Below are 23263 nucleotides of genomic sequence, written 5' to 3' on the forward strand. Positions count from 1 at the left end.
TTTATATACTCCTTAGACACATATTCCCAAGGTAATTTTATAGAATGTTTTAAATTATTTTGTACATGAAACAAAGTTTCAGGGTGTGGAATTTCCCCATTTGTGGTGTCATGTCAGTGCTTAAAAACTTTCAGATTTTGGAAAATTTTGGATTTCAGATCTTTTTTGGATTAGGGATGGTCAACTGAATAAATGGTTTTGAAATATCTCTTACTTTGAAAGAATTACTTTTTAATGATTCAATACTGCAGAGCAGATAATGAAGCTTTTAAATATCTTATTAGTATTAAAAGGCCAAGTGAAGATAATGTGATCCGTCAACACTCTCAGTTTAATTTCCCTTAACTGAATGAACAACCAAAACATCATTGCCATGACAACTGATGACTTTTTAGTCACTCACGTGACTTCATTACAGACTTGAGGTGGAAAATATACATACAATAAAAGAGAGAAAGAGGAGTATATTTTAAAAATCAGAATCTGGAGAAAAACACCGGGACACCCAAGTCAGAAGCCAGAGTCATGAACTAAAATGTCCTCCTCAAAGAGGAAGGTGAAATTCCACGGAGCCCGGGAGGCTGCAGGAGTTGGTCTGGGAGGGAAAGTGAAGCTCGAATTCAGTTCTGACTGTCCCACCAGACATCCCCAGGGATGAGCCTCTGCCACCAGGGGGTCCCTTATTGGCTCTTTTCGCTTCAAATGCAGGGCCCACGTCATCTGGATGGAGGACTCTGCACTTGAGAAATACAAACGTCAGAAGCCTCCAGAGGGGCGTGGGAAGAAACTGGGAATTTACTTCCCATCTTCAGTGACCTCGAAAAGCTTCTACTGAGGAGAATTGTGTTTCTCCTGCAGTAGAGATGGAGCCCACTGGCACTGTACCACTGAGCTACATCCCCGGGCCTTTAAACATTTTTACTGTGATAATCTTCCTGAATTGCCCAGGCTGGCCTCCAACCTGCATCCTTCTGCTTCAGCCTTTGGAGTGGCTGGGATTACAGATGTGAGGCATGATTTTTATTCTCCCGTAATATTACAATCACAGGTCTTAATTCCTGGCACTGATTTCACACAGAATCAGACAATAATACTATTATACACATATGTATAAGTACATGAATATATATACGTATATATATAAATTTTTTTCCTCTTATAAACAGAATCTCAACATGTTGAATTAAAACCAAAATAGCTGGGATTAGTCACACATGCCTGAAATCTTAGCACTCTGGGAGGCTGAGGCAGGAAAATTGTTAAGTCTGAGGCCACACAGCATGGGCAACTTAAGCAAGACAATGTCTAAAATTTTTTTATTTTATTATTTTAAAAACATTTCTTTTATATTAAATTCTTTTATTGGTACACTGTAGGTACACAACACAATTACATTTCTCATTGGGAACTGTACCTTTACATGATGCATCTTGGTTCTTATTTTTTCCCCATTCCTAGCCCTCCCTTCACCCCCTCCACCCTTCCCTATTTACAAAGACTTTATTTCCATTTTTTCCATTTCCCATCATTTTTCCCATTTCCCATCATTTTTCCTTTCCCTTCTTTCCTTTCCCCTGCCCCTCCCACTACCCCTACCCCTTTGGACCTTTTCTTCCTATTTTAGACAATGTTTAAAATTAAAAATAAAAATACTACTCATGTTTTTATACTGCTCTTGAAGTAACCCCACAAGTTATGGGGGGAAATCCAACTGTCCCTTCAAGTCCTTCCACAATGAATAGAAAACCATATTTACCTGGAATAACTTCCTGTTTGCATAAGGTTCACAGACCAATTTTTCCATATTTACACCAACAATAAACATAAGAACCACGAGGGTCATCAACAGCCAGCAAAAGAGGAAAGCTAATCCAACCCCACTGGAAAAAATACAAAGAAAGTTAGTAATTCTACCGAAGTATTCAGTACTACCCACCAGTTCCTACTCACTCTGCCTACTGGTGGTGTGAAATGGAGCTGCGGGATGAAGAGACCAGGCTGCCTGGGAGAGCAGGGAAGTGGACAGCACTGGTCCCCTTCCAGCCTCAGCTCACAATCACGGAACCCTTGGGACCCCAGTGCCTGCTCCACCTACTGTCCAGAGCCTGGGCTCCGGGGCTGCTTGAGAACCAAGCCTCTCTGCCAAAGTGACAGAACGTAGAGACTCCAGGCTGGACGTGTCCCCTGGAGAGTCTGGAAGGGGGTGACATGGCCCTGCATCATCCACACCGTGGTGAAGGGCATGAGGGTCACTTCAGAGCCACGGAAGAATGAGTGGGGTGGGGCCGGGGGACCCAGGAGGGAAAGCCATGGAAAGACAGAGGCACGGAGAAGCACAGTGCGAGGCATGTTGGGACAGGTGTCACATGGATGGCATCACTGTGGAGGGGACCGTGACTGCGTCCGGATGAGGCTGTTGGCAGTGGAGAGAAGTCAGCGGGTGAAAGACACACAGCACGGCCGGCAGAGGCGGCCGGATAGGAGGTGAAGGCAGGAAGGGGGGTGGTGAGGACACTTATCTCTGGACGGTAAGAGAAGCTGGGGCGGGCGGCTGTGCTGCCAGGGAGACACTTTGGTGAGGATGCCATGCAGAAGTGTGGAGCACTGACATCCTCCTGTCAGAGAAGGCAAGAGGCAGAAACCAGCCCCTGAGGCTAGGCTGGACTGGAGAGCGAAGCACCTAGGACTGGCCTGGGGGACTTTGGCCTTTTGGGGACAGGTGGCAGGACTACAAGCGAACAAGACCAAGGAGAGAGTCACAGAAGCAGGACGGAAGCCATCCGGGTGGGAGGTGGCTGATGGGGGAGGGAGAGTTTGCAGGAGGGCGCACGTGCGGAGGGATTGGGAACTGCTGCAGATACTCGCTCCCCAATCTCTCCCGGGCCCAGCTGCTGACCGACAGAGTGGAGGGACACAGCAAGAGGCCTGGGTAGGGTAGCGAGCTGCGGAGGGAGTGGGAGGGGACACGGGCGGAAACAGCCGGTCTTTTGAGAAGGCTGAAGTGGAGCGGCTGGCTCACGGGAGGAGGGGGTGTTGGTGTCGGCAGAAGCCGTTTTCATTTTTAAAGGGGGAGGACAGAACGTGGCCCAGCGTTGAGAGGCAAGTCCAGGAGAGGGAGAGAACAAAGACGCAGGAGCGGAGGGACGGGCTGGAACATCCGCGGGGGTGGGAAGGATCCCTCCGCCTCCTCGGGCCGACAGAGAAGGCACAAGGCGAGGCTGGCGGTCTGGGCGTGCACGGGGCGTCGAGGGGCAGCTTTTATCTCCTCCGAGATGAAGGAGAGAAAGGCCCCTGCTGAGAGGAGGAAATAGGAGGAGGGATGGGTCAGGGTGGGAAGGAGAGAGGAAGGGTGGGCTGCTGCAGGAGAAAGGAAAGAAAGAAGAGGGAAGGCGAAGGAAGACATTCGCTAGACCGGCAGGACCGCCGGGCCGGATCAGCAGCTCGGAGGGCCCCAGCTGCCCCGTCGTGGGGCTTCTCCAGCAGGGCTTCGCCGTCCGGGTGTCCACACGGATCCTCCATGGATGGCAAACACAGAGTGTAGCGGGAGCTGCCGCCCCGGTGCACACCTCCCAGGGCCCTTCCAGCTGAGGGCGGATTCTCTGACAGGGCCACGGCCCTCCGGACGGCAAGGTTCCCCAGCCGGAAACCCCAAAAGCCAGCCACAGCCATCTGCGTGGCTTCACCCACTGGAAGGGCTCTACTCAGCTTGGCTCTCTGATCTAAAAGGTTTTCTACTCCGGGACAGTTGGGAGAAGGGAAGAGGGAGCCAGGGTCCTGCCAGAGTTGCCTCGGTTTTAACATAAAGTGCAACTAAAAAGTACATTGAATGTTTACATTCTTAAAAATTTATTACAGTAGAAGATACACCGCCATTTATCTCCCTAAAAACGCGCCCCCCTTCAAACACATTCATCCTACTATTCCTGCCACTTTCTGAAGCAGTCCCAGAATCCTTTTCTGTCTTCAGTTGCACTGCAGTGGCTGCCTAGAATTCTGAATCAGTTCAAAATGTTTACCTTTGGGGGTCATTCTGACTCCGGGGAAGAGCCAAAAGGGCCGTCACCCCAGATCCAGTGAATAAGGTGGATGGAGATGCACCATGATGTTTTTATGAGCCCGCTTTTCTGTTGGGTGGCACTTGGCGGCGCCATCTGCCTTATTTTGTACCAGCTCTCATAAAGACACTCACAAAAGAGGGCCTCCAGAACTCCTTCAGAAAGTGGCAAGAATGATGGAATAAGTGTGCTTGAAGCGAGGGGGTGGTTTCTGAGGGGGATTCATGGCACTGTGTCTTTGCCTGTAATACATTTTAAAAAACTTAAACATTAATTGTATATTTTAATCATACTTTGTACACATGATGGAAACCATGATAGCACAACTAACGACAACTCTAACACTTCAAACAGAGCACCGTTATCACTTCCAGACTGTTTTCTAAATATGCATACGCTAAGATCAGGGAGACAGCTGCCAGACCTGCTTTTGTAAGATTATGGAGATCAGAACAGGCTAACGTGTGTTGAAAGTGTGGAGACGAAAGAGGAAGAAGGAGGGAAAAGAAGAAGGTGGAGACAGCCTTCTAATTTTATTTACAGGGTCCAGCAGATTACTTGGAAAAAATCAGTGCTGGCAACGGATGTCTCAGAAACACCAAGGGCAAAAGATTGATTATATCACAACAGGTACAAAACTGGCGCAATTTTCTTTTTGTTCAGGGCCATGTTTCCGCCCTAAAATGGTGTATTTTCTCTATTTAAGCTCCAAGACTGAAACAGTCTTGTGAAACTGATAGTAAACTGGTAAAGGTCAACATTTTCATACCCCAATGATAATGTTTTTTAAACGTAGATTGCAGTTAGTACACTGTTCATAGTTACTTGGAATTATGGACTTTTTAATATGTGTAAGCTAAAACTTAATTAAAAATTTCAAATTCCTGTTGAGGTCTAAATTTAGCATATGGAAAAAGGAATCTGGACGTGTTCCCTCTTTAAAACCACTTTTATCAGTTTCCTTTGGTTTTGTTTGTTTTTTTGGTACCAGGGGCTCAAACTTGGGACCTTGTTCTTGCAAGGTAGGTGGTGAAACCACTGAGCTAAATCCCTGGCCCTTGTTTCCTTTGGTTTTAATGCTTTCTTAAATAAAACACTGCATGATTTCCAAGTTGCATATTTGCATACTATTTTAATTTACAAATAGTTTTTTCTAATCAGATACCCTGATCTTAGTTCTTCTTTCTTTCATTCAGGATGTTTAATTGTTACTTTTTCATTTTTTAAATCTCTACTGCTAATTTTTAACTTGGTTTGTGTTGAGTAAAAGTTAAATCATACACCGCAAGGTGTAGAAGATTTGTTTTCATGAACCCAATGATATAGATTTGATTACTAAGTTTGAACTGTTAACTGTTTAACAATTTTAGACCTGTGGCTTGCTTTCTTTGATTTCTTTGTTTTGCTTTTACTTCTATGCTACACTAGTTTGCCATGTAGCAATTGCACTGTGCAATATTATAATAAGGTCTGGGAAAATTTTTATGGATGTAATGTCCTTACAGTTTGCGACAGTATTTCTCTCTAGTTCTCAGTGATTTAAATGTGACCAAGCCTTCTGTACTTTGTCACAAAAAGTGGGTTTTTCAGGTGACTATTTTGGTGAGTGTCAAAATAAGAATTTATGGTGTATTACTGTTGATTCATTTTGAATTAAAATATATATATATATATATATATTGCAAAAAGAAAAAGAAGAAGAAGGTGGAGAAAAACGAAAAAAAAGAAGAAACAAAGAAAATTTCCTCCTGAATCTAGGGCCGGGGATGTGAGTCAGTGGTAAAGCACTTGTCTAGCATGTGTGAGGCCTTGGGTTTGATCAAAACTAAAGAAAGAAAGGATGAACAAAGGAAGAGAGGGAAGGAAGAAAGGAAAGGAAATTTCCATGCAATTTGCCTAATTTTACAACCCCTTTAGAAACAGATTACCTTAAAAGCTTTTCCAGTGAGCCAGGTCAGTCACGTGGTCACCGTGTCAGTGGCTGCAGGGTTCTCCCTGAGCACACATCGTGACACCCGTTCCCCAGCCCTGCACTGGGCTGCACATGTGGGCTGTTTCCAACTCCTTGCTCTTGTAACTCACACCACAAAAAGACGTCCCTGCTCAGGAGACTTCCCCAGAGTTTGGTCTGCTTCTGTTACAGATGCACCCTAAAATGGGAATTACTAAGCAAAAGGCACACGGGCTTTTTCCTGGCCCTTGCCAGAGCCCGACAAGCTACTTTCTGTAAATCTGGAACCTGCCACCAGCCAGTCTGATCGACCCAACTTTGTGAATGAGTTTTCTCTGGAAGTCTGGGTGATGTGGGCCTTGTTTGCAAGGGTTAAAGGGGAATTTTCATCATGGGCTTCAGTGCAAGAGAAGCTGCCTCTGTGAGGTCCCCGTATCTCTCCCTGTTCTGCTGGGATTGTTTTTTTCTTTCTTTTGGTACCAGGGATCGAACTGAGGTCCTTGTGCTTGTGGGGCAGGCGGTGGAACCACTGAGTTAAATCCCCGGCCCCCTCTCCCTGTTCTGTGCGACAGATAATACATTCACCCCCACATCGTAGGCAGCCAGAGATTATCCGGGGACCCTCGGGTGACACAGGATGGCAGTGAAGCCAGGGCCCGCAACTCCTCCTCCATGCGGGGGGAAAGTGCTCCCAGCTCCCCATCTGCAGCCACCTGGGACGAGAACTCAACAGTGCGACACGAGCAGCCCACAGGTCTGTGCACACTTCGTGTCCTAGCCACACCCCAGCAGCTTGTCGCCTCCACCAATTTGTTGGTGATGTCCCCGTTTCTTTTTCTTTGAAGCCAGATATCACATTTTTGTTATATCCCTAAAAGCAATGTGGTGGGAATTTTATGAACTGCTTTTGAAGCAGTTATAAAGACAGGAGATACATAGTCACTGGCAAAGCACTGGCAAAACAGCCTAATATCAGAGTTACTAAGTTTTGTTTTGTTTTTTTGGTACCGGGGATCAAACTTGGGACCTTGCGCTTGTGAGGCAGACGGCGAGGGTTGCTAAGTTCTTAAGAGCAAATTAACTTTCTACCTATCGCTGTGTTTATGTGAACAAAAAAGCAAAGCAAACACATTTTCCTTTGCTGGTGTAATTTCTTCTCGTTTATCCTTCCCCGACCAGAGGTACTTGGGTTTGAGTGTAATTTCTTAAATCGAGGCTTCTCGTGTGTGGAGCTGTTTGTCAGACCCTGGAAGGCCCCAGCTCACTGGCTTTGTGGTTATTTTGAGGACTCCGGTGCCTGCAATAATGATAGCAAATGCTTGTTCTATACCAGAGCCTGTGCTTCAGGGAAAGGGCCTAAGACTCGTTCATGGCTCATAAGAACCTCAATTAGTTATTACAGTGACCCCATGTTCAGAAGACAGATTACAGGGCCAGGGATTTAGCTCAGTGGTTCCGCCGCCTACCTCACAAGCACAAGGTCATGAGTTCGATCCCCGGTACCAAAAAAAAAAAAAAAAGAAGACAGATTAGCACATGCCACCTGCTCTCCAGCCCTTCCTACCCCACACTAGTGATTTTCGTGGACGAATGAGAACATGTGGCCCGTGTTTCAGTTCTCTGTTCCCCAAAGGAGTCGTTTTGAACCTCTGAGCCCCATTACACACCCTACAGCTGATTCACAGCGAGCTTATCCAAAAAGAGCCCGTACCCAGTGTACACTCTGCCTACTGTGCTGCCCCAGCCTGCTCCAGTAAAGGTCTCCCACAGGCACAGACTTGGATACAGACGTTTCTGAAATAGGGACTGCAGGCTTGCCATTCCCTGGCATCCACCCTTGCCCCTCTGAGGCTGCTGGTCTAAGTCCCAAGGCCGCTGCTGTGGGGAGCTCTGCTACTCCAAGTTCCTAGGGCTTCAAGCTGGCAGCTCTGCGACCATGGAGAACGGGGCCTCAGAGGAGGTCAGCTCAGCTTCCGGTGAACAGGTGAGTGAATGAGTGCGGTAAAGAAGGAATGGCACCCCTCAGCAGATGCACGGATAGAGAAAACGTGGTATTATACCCAACAGAGCACTACTCTGCCACAGAAAAGGATAAACTTGAAAATGGATGCACCTTGAGACCACGATGCTAAGTAAAATAAATCAGACACACAAGCTTAAATATCACATGGTTTCTCTTATATGAGAAACCCAAAGTATAAATAAATTAAAGTGCAAAATAAAAGATAGATAATAAGAAACAAGGAGATAGATCTCTTGCAAATGGGAAGCGGACCAGGAGATGGAGGGATGGGGGAAGGGAAGGGGAGGAAGGGAGGGGTGCAAAAGGAATTGAGATGTTTTATAGAAATGTACCAACTTCCCACCATGCATGTAATCATTCTGTACTGCAAACTTTTACCATTAAAAATAAAAATGAAATAAAAGGAGGAACAACGGATATCAAGGTCAACCTGGAAATGGTTTCCATAACAGCTGTTTTCAAAGGAGCCCATCCTATGTAAACAGCGCACTTAAGCTGCTCTTTCATATGCCATCAGTTTAGTTTTCTGTTACTTTTTTGTGCTTGGAGAAGTACCCACACCAAAGGAAGAACCACTACCCCAAGACCCCTACTCCATGGAACCCTGTGGCAGAGCCGCACGTACTCACACCATGAGGAAGACGCCTCCCGTGTTGGACACGCAGCCCCTACTCATCGGGGTGGCATGCTTGTCGTAGCCACAGATGCCACACAACATGCCCAGGTAGAAAAAGACCATGATGAGGCTCAGGAGGAAGCAGATAATCAAGCTCCCCAGCCACCTGGTAAAGCAAGCGCAGGGTTAGGACACAGCATGGCGACACCATCAGACACGGGGGCTGCTAAGGCTGGAGGGAGGCCCTCCTGGCCATCTGTGAGACATCAGGGTTTGCTGAGAATTCCTCAGTATGTGAGACCCCATCCTACCCCTAACTCCACCAACCCAAGCGCCAGGGACATGCTCAGCTTCCATGTGCTCTTTCAATGATCATGACACTTTTGCTTTCTTTGTTTTGAATTTACTACTGATAAAATATCCTTAAGGTTCTCAAGATCTTTCCAGGTTCTTGATGTTGGAAGCTCATGCTTAGACTACAGATAGAGAAATACCAGTCTCTTTCCCTGCCTTTCTCTAAAATACTCTGTGGCTACAGGAATGTTCTGGGGCATCATGCTCCTCCTAAACCAGAAATGCTCTACTTGGCAGATGCATGGAACATTTAGAATTTTATGAGCGCCCTAAATCAAATGTCTGCAGAATGCAAATCTCAATTTTGTAATGGTCCTGGGAGACATTTCAGGATAATGGAGGCTCAATTAGGTCTTACTGGCATTCCTGGAATAAACAACAACCTTTCCCAGCAGCTGAGGAGCATTCAAGGGTAAAAATTGCTCCCCAACATTTAAGATACAGAAAAACAAACGAATTTGCTGGTGCCTCTCCACAAAATCACCATAAAGCTTTTCATTCAATTAAAAGCAATCTTACTAATTATAATAATGGCCATCAGCAGCCGTTCTGTGGAAGCTGGTTCCAAGTATAGGCGACACAAAATTAAATAAGCCTTGGAGCCTGGCCTCAGAAAACTTTGAGTTAATCAGTCATCTACTTAAATTTATTTTTAAAATAAGCTTACAGTCCTGAGTAGGGCGGGGAGGAAGGGAGAGGAGCAGACAGGCAGAAAGATAACTATACTGTTTTTCTCATTTGTGAAGCTCTGACTGCTATCGAGTTTGCAAGGTCTGGGAGGTCTGTCTTATGCATCTCCTGACACCTGTTGGGGCGCCCTGGTGCCATAATGAGACAGGGGATGTACCCCTGAAATCTTACAGGACTATAGCGGCACAGCCAGATGGGGCTGGAAAGCTCACCTCTGACACATCTTAGCTGGCTTTAAGTGAGTCACTCCGTCTCCCCACCCCCAATATTCAGGTCTACAAAACAGAATTGTAAGTAGAACACAACCTGGGAGACCTTCTGTGGGTGCAAAGGAGATGTCACATGAAAAGCACTTGATGGGACACTGGACCTCTCCTAGATGCTGGTGGTTATTGTTATTATTTTATCAATTTTCTTGTGCTCTTGCACAAAACACAACCTGAATAAGAATGGCTCTGGACTCCCCGAGGGCTCAGGCAGGACAGGTACAGAAGCTGAGCTCTTCAAACAGTAAAGTCCTTGCTCTACATTTCCTAAGCCCTCAAGTCCTTCCCTCTCCTACGCGCCACCTGTGATGTGGTCACTGGGCAAGGCCAAACGCTCCCACCCAACACTGAACACAGCTTAGCTCGGCGAGGAATTTACCAGCTTTCAGGTACAGAGAAGATGCTGCGCTTTCAGGAGGAAGTGACCTTGGTTCTTTATTTTATAAGCCCATCACTGCAAATGCCTTTCTTAATTACAGTTAAGCTTTGAAATCCCATTCCATATGTGGCTTTCTAATTATAATAAGATTCTGGAAGCAGCTGATAGAGGAAATTACAAATTGTTGCATATTTGGTTCAAGAACCTTTTTAAGTAATGGGGAGGGCTTCACGAATCTTACTCAGGAGCCCTGCTCATCTCTATTGTTTCAATCTCAGAGCACTCACCAGTAGGAGTCGTATTTTTCCAACTTGGGCAAATTCTGGTGGATGTAACTTTCAGTGTTGTTGATGTAAACAGTGAAATTTGACAGCGTGTCCTGTATAGGAATCTGCTTAGTGAGTCTGTTGATGTTTGAACTAATGCCACTCATGACATTTTTGACATCTGCAAACAGAGGAAAGGGGTTATGTATTTCCAAACATGGAGGCCAAGGAAACTGTGTTTTGTAACCAAACACAAAGACTTGAGCCACATTTGGTTTTTCGCATGTTATGCACCAGTTTAGAATAGAGGCGATTCTACAACAAGCCTGAGTAGAGCCAAAAGCATGAAAAAGCAAAGAGGTAATGCAACAGCAAGCCACGAACATGGTCTGCATAAGACAACGCTGAAGTCAAGCCAGGGTCTTCTGCTCCCATTGAATTGCTTTAAAAAAGTGGATCAAGTGGGCTGGGCATGGTGGCACACACCTGTAATTCCAGCAGTTGGAGGTGAGGCAGGAGGACTGCCATATTTCGAGGCCACCCTGAACTACATAGTGATATCCTGTCTCCAAAACAAAAAAAAGGATCAAGTGATTAATACGTACAGCTGAGCCTACCATGTACAGGCACATGAGCAAATGTTAATTCATTTCCTCCACTGAGGCAGATACAATATTCTTAATCCTCGTGTTACTAATGGTGACCCTGAAGTTCACAGAAGTTAAGTTACTTATCCTTTGGTCTCCTTTTTATAAAGAACTGGTAATGAGATTGAAATTACAGTGCATCTAATTCTAAAGCCCTGTTACATGATTTGGGCATAATAATTTCACACCTAAGAAATGGTACTCAAGGACACCGTTATTCTCCAGGACCATGTTTGGAATCAGTGCCCCCAGGTGATATAATTGTTAAAATTGTATTTGACTCCTATGATGTGGGACTTGTTAAAGAAATGTATTTGGCCAGGGATAGGGGTGCATGCCTGGAATCCCAGCTATTCATTAAGCTGGGGCAGAAAGAGTTCAAGGCTAGGCTGAGCAATTTAGTGAGACTCTTTGAAAAAAAAAAAGTCCGTTGTGCCTTCTGTCTGCTAAGAGCAGGAGGATTCATGGTGGCCAGTTTCTATTACTATCCACCCACACCCTCAGAGAGGAGATAAGTTCAAAGAAACCATTTTGGAGGAAAGTGTCCATCACAACAGGTCCTTGTCACAGCTCCTGCGTACAGTGTCACCTGGGCCAGCAGTCACATGACTTCTGAGGCTGGCTTTTCCCACAGTGATTTCTGGGTGTTTTCTTCTTTTCAGTGCTGAGGAACCCAGAGCCTCGGCTGTGCTGAGCGAGCACCCACCCCAGAGTTACAGCCCAGGCCCACATCAGTTCTTGCCACAGACATACTGAGAGCATACTCTTCAGTTAGGAGTCTACTGATCTCTTAGGACCCTGAAAGAAACTGCAGCAAAGACAGCTGTGACCTGGAGGCCTCTGGTGACCGTTGGTGACCTTTGGTAAAAGGCAGAGAGGGTAGTTTGGTCTAAGAAGTAATTGCATAAAAATAATGGGAACTTTTTGTTGTTGTTGTTGTTTTGGGACAGGCTCTTGCTATGTAGTTCAGGCTGGCCTTGAACTCACTATGTAGCCCAGGTTGGTCTCTTGAACTTGCAGCTATCCTCCTGCCCCAGCCTCTGGAGTGCTGGAATTACAAGCATTCACCACCACGCCTGATGAGTGGGAAAGTTTTTGGAAGTGTTTTTCTCGTGGATATGAAATTTAGAGACCGAAGAAAGACACAGACATGGGACAGCTTGTGCCATGGGCTCCTCCCCTGGTCACTTCTCTGCCTGTCTCACCCTCACCTATACACAACACGGTGCCCGGCCCTGCCAGCCCTGGCGACCACACGTGGAGGGCTCAGCCAGGCCCCTGGCTCCTGGCCACTGTTCTAGGCACGCGCAGGGCCATCTTCAGGCGTAGCTGGCGAAAGACAGGCAGGGTTCATGCTTCCCCAGCACCCACAGAGCCTGGCAAGAAGTGGGGATTCAAAACCCACGCTCAGGCCAGAACTCCAGAAACCAAACGCAGCGCGAAGGACGCGACACAAGCCCCTGACGTCCACGCTGTCGCGGTGGCCCTTGCCAGCCCCAGGTGCTATGGGCTGCGTGGCACTTACGGGGAAGCTGCGCGCGTGCACAGAGGCGGCCCGGGAGATGGAGAGCGGCCTGCAGGGGCGCAGCAGAAGCCTCTAGCGCAGAGGAAGTCGTGAACTCTGTCTCACAGTTCAGACTCTTCTAGCAGACTACAGAATCCACAAAAGCTCTACAGTACGATGTAACTGGATAAAGTACTCTTCACCAAAACTCTTTAGTTTTTGTTTTTTTTTTTTTGGTACCGGGGATCGAACTCAAGGCCCTTGCTCTTGGGAGCCAGGCGCAATGCCACCGAGCTAACTCCCCAGCCCTACCAAAATTCTTAATGCACAAAAGAACACTGCTAGGAAAAACCATCAAATGCCACTAACACAGTATTTTTAAATCACTGTGTAAACAGATAAAACGCAGCAATGGGAAGAGGACTGACAGAGGCGGAGGGGCCCTTAAACAGCTCCAGGGGCTTTTTCTGAATAATCCCAAGTGTATGCACAATACAGAACAAACAGCTAGCTATAGTCCATGCTGTCTGTATATTCACCCCATACCACAACCTGAAGACGGCACAGTTCAGTAATTTAAGAGTTTATTTTTTTATTCATTTTTTAGACACAGGGTCTTTCTATGTACTATAGTTCAGGCTGACCTTGAACTCAAGGCAATCCTCCTGCCTCAGCCTCCCAAGTGCTGGGATCACAGGTGTGCGCCACCACACCCAGCCATATTTCAAGAATTTAGACCCTCTCAACAAAGATTCTGTCTCTCTAGAACTCTAAGCAACCTTAGGAGCCTAAAATACCATTGCATGAACACAGCGGACAGAAGAAAAAAAAAACCTCCAAAAGGACAAAATCAATCCTCATACATAGTAGTAAATTAATTAATTAATTAATTAATTTTTTAAAAATCCATTTTCGTTTGGAAAATGTAATAGCCTACAATTTTTTTCTCTAGAAAAAGCAGTCAGAACATGATCTTCCGAACTTCTATAGGAGCCCAGGATGGGGACTCCCCTTCGTAGTGTGGCTGTCATGTCACCACAGGGGCAGCTGGTGAGAGGGTTTTTTTTAATCTGTGTCACTGACTGAAAGTGACATAGCTGAAACACTCGGATACTCAGTGGCAAGAAACTTTTTTAGAACAGAACAATACATTTCATAACAATATATTTCTTCCTACTGACCAACCATACAGTTCTTAACGAAAATATCAAAGAGAAACAGGTACAAAGTGGCCTAAAACAAAGTCTCACCTTGAACGACTGCTGCAGTTTGATTTTTCACCTTCTCAGGTATATTATCAAAGGATGCATATCCCTAAAAAAATTCCAAAATAAATTGATGTACAAGGTAAGTTGAAGAGCACTACTTATTTTTCAGCTTGGTATGGAGTATAGAAGTAAAATAGAAATACAGCAGATGGGCCGGGGATTTAGCTCAGTGGTTCCGCTGCCTGCCTCGCAAGCAGAAGGACCCGAGTTCGATCCCCGGTACCAAAAAAAAAAAAAAAACCAGCAGAAATTACCAAATATGGTCATCAAGTGTCTGACAGTAACAACAAAAAGCCCTTTAGAAAGCATTTACCTTAAACTGAAAAATGGAAGATCATGTTAAAAGTTTTGCATATAGGCCATTCCCATAATTTAAAAATCAATCTGCTCCCTTGGATTCTAGGGGCTGCTGTGGATACATATATCTGTAGCAGTGACTGTCAAGGTGGGGACAACTTGGTCCCTCAGGGGCACTGGTGATGCCTGGAGACACTGGCACTGTTGCAGTGTGAGGCGTTGCAGACAATGGGTAAGCTCAGGCTGGCGATGCGAATAAACATCCTACTGTGCCCAGGAAAGTGCTATCCAGCCCACAGCCATGAGTGCCGAGGCCAGGAAACCCCATACAAGGTGCCAATGCAGCTACAAAGTGCATTTCTAAAGACAGACTCTTCCTCTCCAAAGCAGTTATGCAGTAAGACATCTAGTCTCAAAGAAGAAAAGAAGAAGTCCCAAAACCCAGTTTATAGAGAGGACAAATGGGAGGCCAGCTAAAACTAAAACAAAACAAAAACCACACCAAGCTCCACAGCTTGGGCTAACTCCTGAGAGGGAAGGATTATTTCTAAAGACCTTCTCTAAATGCCCAGCCTGTCCTCTGATGGGGCTGAGCTAGAGCTTAGCTGACCGGTGGTGTGGACAGCTGTATGGTAGGGAATTCTGTAGTCGGTGCTCACAACATGCATAAGTTTATGGTGTCTGCCTCCCCACTGTTGGTGGGAGTGTAGACTGCTGCAATCACTGTGGAAAGCAGTGTGGAGATTCCTCAAAACACTAAATCTAGAGGATTATTCCTGTTCTGGGTATGTTCCCGAAAGAATTAAAAGCATCATCCCACAGTGACATATGCACACCCATGTTTATAATGGCACAGTTGTAATAGCTAAATCTTAGAAGCAGCCCAAATGCCCATCAGTGGATGAATGGATAAAGAAGATGTGTTTTGTTGAGGTTTTTTTACAGTGAAGTACTACTCTGCCATAAAGAAAGATAAGCTTGAGATATTTTTAGGTAAATGGATGCACCTTGAGACCATACTGTTGAGTGAAATAAATTGGACACATGTTTAAATATCACATTGTTTCTTTAGTATGAGAAACCAAAAGAGTAAATAAGGACCAAAATGTACAATAATCGTAAAATAGGAAGAAAATGTTCAAATGGGAAGGGGAACAAGGAAGGGGGAGGGGAAAGGAAGGAAGGGAAAAGAAAAAAAGGAGACTAGAAGAAAAAAAAATGAAAAGAAAGCTTTTTTAAATAAGAAAGGGAGGCCCGGGGATTTACCTCAGTGGTTTTGCCGCCTGCTGTGCAAGTGCAAGGACCAGAGTTCAATCCCCCGTAACAATAAATAAATAAATAAATAAATTATAAGAAGGGGAAGAGGCGTTAAAGGAAAGGGAAGGGATTGAGGAAAAAAGAAGAACCAAGATCCAACCTGTACAGGTACAAGTTCCCTACGATGAATGCTATCATTGTATGTCTCTAAAAAATATCAATAAAATTAATTTTTAAAAGTAAAATCGTGGTACATAGAAAAAAAGATTTACTCAGAGAAGGGTAACTTCTGTCCCCTCAAAAAAATGTGCTCAGGGCTAGGCAGGGCACTTGCCTAGTATATGCAAGGTCCTGGGTTCGATTCCCAGCACCACCACAAAAAATCTTCAAAAGAATGTTCTCTAAGGGGATTTTTCTTTAGCTTCTGCATGACCATATCTTTGTTTTTCATTTTTATTTTTATTAGCACATTACGTGTGCACATAATGATTACACTGCTCGTGGGGAGCTGGCACATGTATTTAACACATCTTCTTGCATCTCCTTTCCCCAACCTGCCTTCCATCTCGTTCCCCTTCTCGGGGCTAAACGATCCCTCTTTCTATTTCTTCTTACCTACCTTTTATTCTGCTCTTTGATTACTTATGCTTTGTGCTTCTCATATAAAAAAAACCATGTGATACTTAAGCTGTATCTGATTTATTTCACTCAACATCACAGTCGATGGCTGTATATGTTAATTTCAGCCTTAGGATAATGAAGACAGTCATGAATAAAACTATTCTCTCCCTTTCTTATAGGCCCTGGGCACCTATCGAATCATAAAAATATAAGAAATATTTACTGTTTGCTCGGTATTTAATAGTTGAATAAATAACAACAATGATAAATTATACGATATTCCAGGTCAAGGTTGTCCCTGCCTTTTGGGGCTTTACAAACCGTGGCAGAGGGGGATAGCAAGGTCTAGTGAAAGAGATGGTATCTGAGCCAAAGCAATTAGTAGTACAGCATGTGTTTAGCATGCACAAGGCCCTGTGTTCCATCCCCAACACCAAAAGCAAAAAACAAAAAAAAAAAACGTGGTATATGAAGCATAAAAAATAAGAGTAGCCAGACAAAGGAGGGGTGGAACAAGTACCAGGTAGAGGGCACGGCAGGTACAGATGCATGGAAATGAGAAGGAACAGCAAAATAACCAGCCCAGCCGACCAGCGGTAGAGGGTGGCACTGTGTGTCTGTATTCGTGTGGATCTTGGACTGTACCCACCGAAGTCTGAGTCCTGGGAAAGCACAGGTCATGTCTGTCTTGATCTCTAATGGTCTTAGCATCTTTGCACATAATAGATACTTCTTTAAAATTTTTTAAATTGGAATAATGAACCAACTAGCTATTGGCTTTCTCAGTATTCCCTCTTCAGAATGTCAAGGTTTCTTTACTGTTTCCCGATTTTCTTACACACTAATCTATCCTTTTAATGACATAAAAGAAGCTACTGGATTTAAAACAACAAACATACCTGATTGACTAGGCCTTCCAAATCGGTTGCAAGAATACTATCAATGTTTTTAAGTTCTGTATCCAAAGACGGAAGCTGAAAATGTATAAGACAAAAGATAAAGAAGGTGCTACTCCCCAAGTTAACCCCAATAAAAAAGAGAGCTGTCTTGTATCTAGACCCCACTTTCTGCGGTATGACCTCTTTTCTTCTGAACAATGAAGTATTATTTGGGGAAAAAGTATTTTGCTCATGATATCCTCTATAAGCCCTTGGTTTTAGATGTTTGGAGGTCTCCTACTGCAGTTGGCTCAAAAGGAGGCAAAGAAATTTAACACAGATAAGTATGTGAATGAAGTTGAAAACAACCTTTTTTGTTTGACCTTGCTTGTGCTCGGGAGGTAGGCAGGGGAACCACTGAGCTAAATCCTCGGCCCTTGATTGTGTTTTTTTGAGGTCTTACTAAGTAGGTTCAGCCTGACCTTGAACTTGCTACTTAGCTCAGGCGGGCCTTGATCTCATGGTGACCCTCCTGCCTCAACCTCCTGAGGGCTGGGATTTCAACAGGGTGCCACCGAGCCTGGCCCTATGTCCTAAGGTCGTTAACTGTAATGGTTCTGGAAGTTCAGAAATATTTAGGGCTAAAGGGGCATGGTGTCTGTAATTTATCTTTTCAGAAAAGAACAAAATATATTTTATGTTGTGTACTTATATAATGATATGTAGATAGAGATAAAATAGTATGATAAAGCAAATGGAGCACTACAGTGCCACTTGGTAAGGAAGGAGAGAACACGTACTTGCAATTTTGTAAATGTTTGAAAGTACGCAGATAAAAATGTTTCCCTGAAAGAATTTATTTTAAACAAATTAAATGTAATAAGCTCTAAAAACCCATTTAATGACTCCAGCAAGGATTGTATGTAAATACACATAGATGATTCCTGGGAAATGTCTGAAAAACAAATGGCTCATGCAATGTGAAGGTGAGAAGAAATGTATCTACATTAAAATGTTATACAGAGGGCCGGGGATTTAGCTCAGTGGTTTCACCGCCTGCTGTGCAAGCACAAGGACCCAAGTTTGATCCCCGGTACCAAAAAAAAAAAAAAAAAGTTATATAGAATGTGAGGGATATATATAATTAAATTTAAAAATCAGGTATCACAATTAGAAGATCTCACATTTTTCTACATCCTAAGAATTTATATATTCAAATTGCTTCAAATCTTTTTTTTGGGGGGTGGGATCTTCTCCTTGGGAAAATGGGGGATAATTGCTTCGCATTTCAGCATATACAAATAATATACGAGGCACATCATTTTAAAATATACTTTAATATTTTATTTATTTATTTATTTTTGAGACAGATTCTCACTATGTAGTCAGACTGGCCTTGAATTCACTCTGTAGCCCAGTCTGGCTTCAAACTCATGGCGACCCTGCCTCAGCCTCTCCGATGCTGGGATTACAGATGTGTGCCTCCTCGCCTGGCTATCTTTTAATTATAAAGGTCTATATGAGTCAGGCATGGTGGTGTAAGCCTGTAATCTCATCACTGGGGAGGCTGAGGGAGGAAGATCATCACACAAGTTTGAGGCCAGTCTGAACTACATAGTGAGTTCAAGGCCAGGCAGAACTACGTAAGCAAGACTCTCTCAAAAAACAAAACGAAACAAAAACCCCAAAACAACAACAACAAAACCAAGGTTACACAGACTCCTATGAAGGGTTCCACTCTGTTCTTGGCTCCTGCTGCAGCGGTTCCAAGGTTGCTATCAGAAGCCCCGAAAAGGCTGCCAGGGCGGAGATGAAGACTCTCCACCCCAGGTCGCCGGGCACCTGCTCACCTGGTCGAGGCCCGGGGTGCTCTCCAGCTGGCCCAGAGACTCCTTGATGCTGTCACAGATCTGCTGCACTGGTTCGGCAGTGCACTCGTTGTTCTCCAGCGTCTTCTCCATGTCGTTTTTCACTTCTGTCAGGCTGTTGTTCAGCTGCCTGCTCTCCAGCCTCAGGCTCTGCACGCTGCGGTTCACGCCCTCCAAGGCCTCTTTGGTCTCTTTGATGGCTGCGGAAGGGACACAGTGCACTCACTTCAGCACAGGTGCCTGGGCCCTGCCCCCTACAAGAGGGGCCTCGGGAACTGGAGGTGAATTTGGGAATGAGGCCAGACCTCCACCAGGGCAGCCTGGGGAGCCACGCGGGGCTCCTCTGCCATCTGCCAGCCCCTGCAGCAGCTCAGCTGTCCTGCGTGGGGACTCTCAACCCAGAATCCGGGTCCAGTGCCAATGGAGACACGGGATGGGGACGCTCGGCGTGCCCCATTACGTGTCCAACAAAGGCATCACTGCTTGACCTTGAAGAAGTTGTACAAGTCCATCCCAGGAAGTTTCATTCCACACAAAAACTAATTAAACCCAGACCCACTTTACCTATGAATATGTAAAGAGCTGGAATTAAACTTAGAACGGCAGGAGAGGGCCCGGTTTTAGACCCGGGTAGGTTTAGGCTTAGATCCCAACTTCGCTACTTCCTGTGAGGCCGGAAGTAGATCCTAGAACCTCCCTGAGCCAATTTCCTGGTAATAAAACTGTGATCACCACCAAGTTAATCCTGAAACGTGGAGACCAATGAGACTGAAACACCTCAAGGGTGGTGAATCTGTTTTACACTGGGAGGCCCACCACCCAGGACACATAACCACTAAGACACCTGAATAACTGTGCTGTCTGTTTTCTGGGCGGGGGCAGAGCTCCACATCTGAGGCTAGGGAGGTACTAAGTTATAATTCTTTTCCATTGTGGCTTAAAGTCATATCTGTGAAAGACATGAAATTTAAGCTGAAGGGCACTGTTCTGAGCAGTTAAGTTTTCCTGGTCACATTTTGGCCCCGTGGCTCACAAAACAGATGATAGGGGATGGGGGGCGGGGGGCAGAGTGGTGAGCGACAAGTCCTCCACCTCTTGCAGATTCAGAATCCAGATTCTGCAATGCAACAATCTGAAGAACAAAACAGATGAGTGCGCACCAGACAGCCATTCAGGGTTGCAAGGAAAATGGGAATGCTTTTAAAAACTGGTTGTTGCTTTCCCTGGCACCCACATAAGACTTGAGTGTTAAAACTGTAGACGTAGACACACACACACACACACACACACACACACACACACACACACACACATCGCGGTGCCACGGAAACTTGCTGAAAGTGACCTGAGGTCTCATCACAGTTCTGCGACTTTGTTATGGCATCTTTGCCAAACTGTGTCATCTCTAGAGACCTCGGTTTCCCCATCTGTAAGTAAAGGAGCTGGCTGGGTCTTCTCCCAGATGCTAGGAGTCTGTGGTTCTAGGTCGTGTGCTGACCGGTTTGGAGGGCTGAGCTGTTGGGCCACAGTGTCACCCACGTTAATTAGTCTCATTCCACACTGCAACTGGCTTTGCAGATTTACCCAGAGACCTGGGAGGCTTCCAGAATTGGGCTATCATCCTTGGTCTCAAATTCTCCCACCTAATCCCAGTATTCTTGGATGCTGAGGCAGAAGGATTCCAAGTGTGAGTCCAGCTTGGGTAATTTAGTGACTTAGTAAGAACTTAGGTTAAAATAAATGAAAAAAGAGCTGGGGATGTGGCTCAGGGTGAAGGTTATGGGTTTAAGTACCAAAAAAAAATCATCAAAGAGCCCCCTGAGTGTCACCTTTTGTCCCTCCCATTTGCCTCTTGGCATTATTGACAAAGGCCTGGTACCCAGCACATGTAGAGGCTCAGTCAATATACAACATAGTAAAATAAATAACAAAGACTATGGGTGCAACCAGAAACATGCAGCAGAATGCAAAAGAGCATGTGCTAAAATACACTACCCACTGCAAACCCACGCTTTCATGTTCTGTGGTTTACCTTTCATAGCCCTTCCACTCTGACTTCATGATAAATTATTTTAGTACAAGAAACAAACAACAAGAAGGAAGGGAGGAAGGGAGGGAGGGAAAATTAAGTTGATGACCCAGGAAATGTGTATGTTTAATCATCATCTCTAGACATGCTAGGTTATGGATATTATGACACGTCCCAGGAAGGACTCAGAGGTAATAAATATATATTTTCCAAAAGCTTCGAAGCACTTTATGCCTTTAAAGTATTTACTGGTTTGTAACTCTGGGAGTCACTCGAGGCCTACCAAGAAGACATAAATTATGTGTCTGAAGTAAGTGCAAAAGGCCTTTCAGATTTTTAATTTCAGTTAATTAACATTTCACCAGCCCACTGCTTCCTGTTTCCTTTCTAGGTCCTGACCTGCAACCCAAACGTGATGTGCACAGAGAGACTGTATGTTTCTGCTCTCTCCGAAGGTCCCAAAACATAGGCTGCAAAGAAGTTTTAGCAAAACATTTCCTGGAGTAGTTTATTAAGCACATTCTAAGAAGCTCTGGCAGCAACAGGAGCTTAAAAAACTTTGACTTACTCAGGCTCACTTAAAAACAAAAAGTAGAACCTTAATACAGGAAGCACTGATGGGGAAAAATACAGTCCACTCTAATCGCCTTTCATCCAGGGAACACTGAAATTCAAATGCTAAACACTGTTGGGACATCAGGCAAGAGTAAACATACACACCAGGCAAGCTGCATCGCTCTATGTCTTTGCCCAGCCTTTACCCTCAGGTAATTCTGGAGCTGGAGGAGATCTTGGAAGACCCTCCGAATGCACTGACACACAAGGGATCCGGGTGCAAGGACACCCTGCATCTTCCCACGGCCACATCTTGAACCCCAGGTTCCCACCTTGTCCTCCAGAGGATCACCAAGTGGCCTTCCTGTGGCCAGCACAGCAGCACCTGACATGCAAACACTCCCTATGGGCTGCGGCTTTGTCAGACAGGTCTGAGTCCCAACTCCTCCACTGCCCAGCTACCCAACTGCTATGGACCAAGAGTCCCCTAGACGACCATGCTGATGTCCTAACCCCCAGTGTGACTCTATTTGGAGAAAATGTCTTTAGGTTAAATGAGATTGTAAGTGTGGGACTCTAACTGGCCAGGACTGGTGTCTTTATAAGAGGAAGAAGCGACTCTAGAGATGGATCTCCAAGACAGGAGTAAGAGGGAAATGACAGGCAGGAGCCAGAGAAAGGAGGGAGGGAAGGAAGGAGGGAAAAGAGAGGGAGGAAAACAGAGAGAGAGTAAGAGAAAAGGAAGGAGGGAGGGAGGAAGTAACTGCCTGAGAGGAGCAAAGACATGAAGGCAGGAGGCCTGGGTCTTTAGGGTCACTTCCCTTCTCTGGGTGTTTCCTGGCCTGGACAGGAAATGACTGGAGATGAAGAGAACAGATGTCTGGAGACTTCTAAGGCATCGGTGTCAGAGGACCCACCTTCAGCTACTCTGGGCCCCTGCAAGGTCCAAGGAAGGACCGGAGGGACCCTTCCAAATCGTTAAGACCAGTCCTACCAACTCCTGGCCTGTTCCGCACACCCTCTTGATTCGGTACATTTTCCTGGATTGTTGAACCCTAACAAATGCCAAAAGGAACAGGCACAATTGTACAACTTCCACATGGTCCCATCCTTCATGCCCTTTTTCTCAGAAATACAAGCTCTCGAAAGCATAATTCATACTGGCTGAACGTTTTACAGAGGTGAAACTGTCCTCTCCATGCAGTACCCAGCACAGAAATTTCTGTCAATATGTGGAAGACTGGACTATTCTGTGTCCCTGAGGTCTCTTTTTCATTGCAATAGAATACGTGTATTATTAAAGTACATCTGCTCAGGTATACCACTGTTCAGAGTGGAGCTTAAGGTAAGATATATGTAGATTTCTTGCTTCTAAAAGTTACTGTATCAGAAGAGAAAGGAAAAAGAAACCAATACACCTCAAAAAACCCTAAAATTCTATAGCTTACTCATCTTCTATATCAGAGGACAAATGTGTCTTTGTTAAAAGTACAGGGAGTAAACATACCAGCCTTGTAGGTTAGTTGTATGGTCTCTGTTACAACTACCCATTTCTGCCATCATAGCTCAGAAGCAGTGACAGATGGAACCCAAGCAAATGTTCATGGTTGTGTTCCAATAAAACTTTATCTACAAAAACAATTTTGGCACTAACATTTCAAATCACTTTTTTAGGTCACCAATATAATGGCTTTGGTACAAGCTTTAGAAAAACAAGCAAACTACTGTGTCACCGTGCA

The 23263-nt window shown here is 45.1% G+C and overlaps 1 protein-coding gene across 20 annotated transcripts in view; it reads right to left on the reverse strand.

Annotated features, from left to right (window-relative positions):
* Prom1 (prominin 1) overlaps nt 1-23263 on the reverse strand; it is a 121107-nt gene that overhangs the window by 22091 nt on the left and 75753 nt on the right. For all 20 annotated transcript variants that reach the window (XR_015441283.1, XM_087187388.1, XM_021260252.2 and 17 more), the window contains 6 exons: nt 18923-19140; nt 17094-17168; nt 14002-14065; nt 10622-10781; nt 8659-8811; nt 1757-1880 (listed from right to left, as the gene is read on the reverse strand). Coding sequence is in view for 19 of the 20 variants with exons in the window: in XM_087187388.1 (XP_087043514.1) it covers nt 1757-1880; nt 8659-8811; nt 10622-10781; nt 14002-14065; nt 17094-17168; nt 18923-19140 (794 nt within the window). In the remaining variant the exon portion in view is untranslated. The remainder of the gene's footprint in view (nt 1-1756; nt 1881-8658; nt 8812-10621; nt 10782-14001; nt 14066-17093; nt 17169-18922; nt 19141-23263) is intronic.

Source organism: Heterocephalus glaber, unplaced genomic scaffold (assembly GCF_053883595.1).
Source record: "Heterocephalus glaber isolate CG9 unplaced genomic scaffold, H.glaber_assembly_v1.0 deba00001509, whole genome shotgun sequence".
Classification (NCBI taxonomy): domain Eukaryota; kingdom Metazoa; phylum Chordata; class Mammalia; order Rodentia; family Bathyergidae; genus Heterocephalus; species Heterocephalus glaber.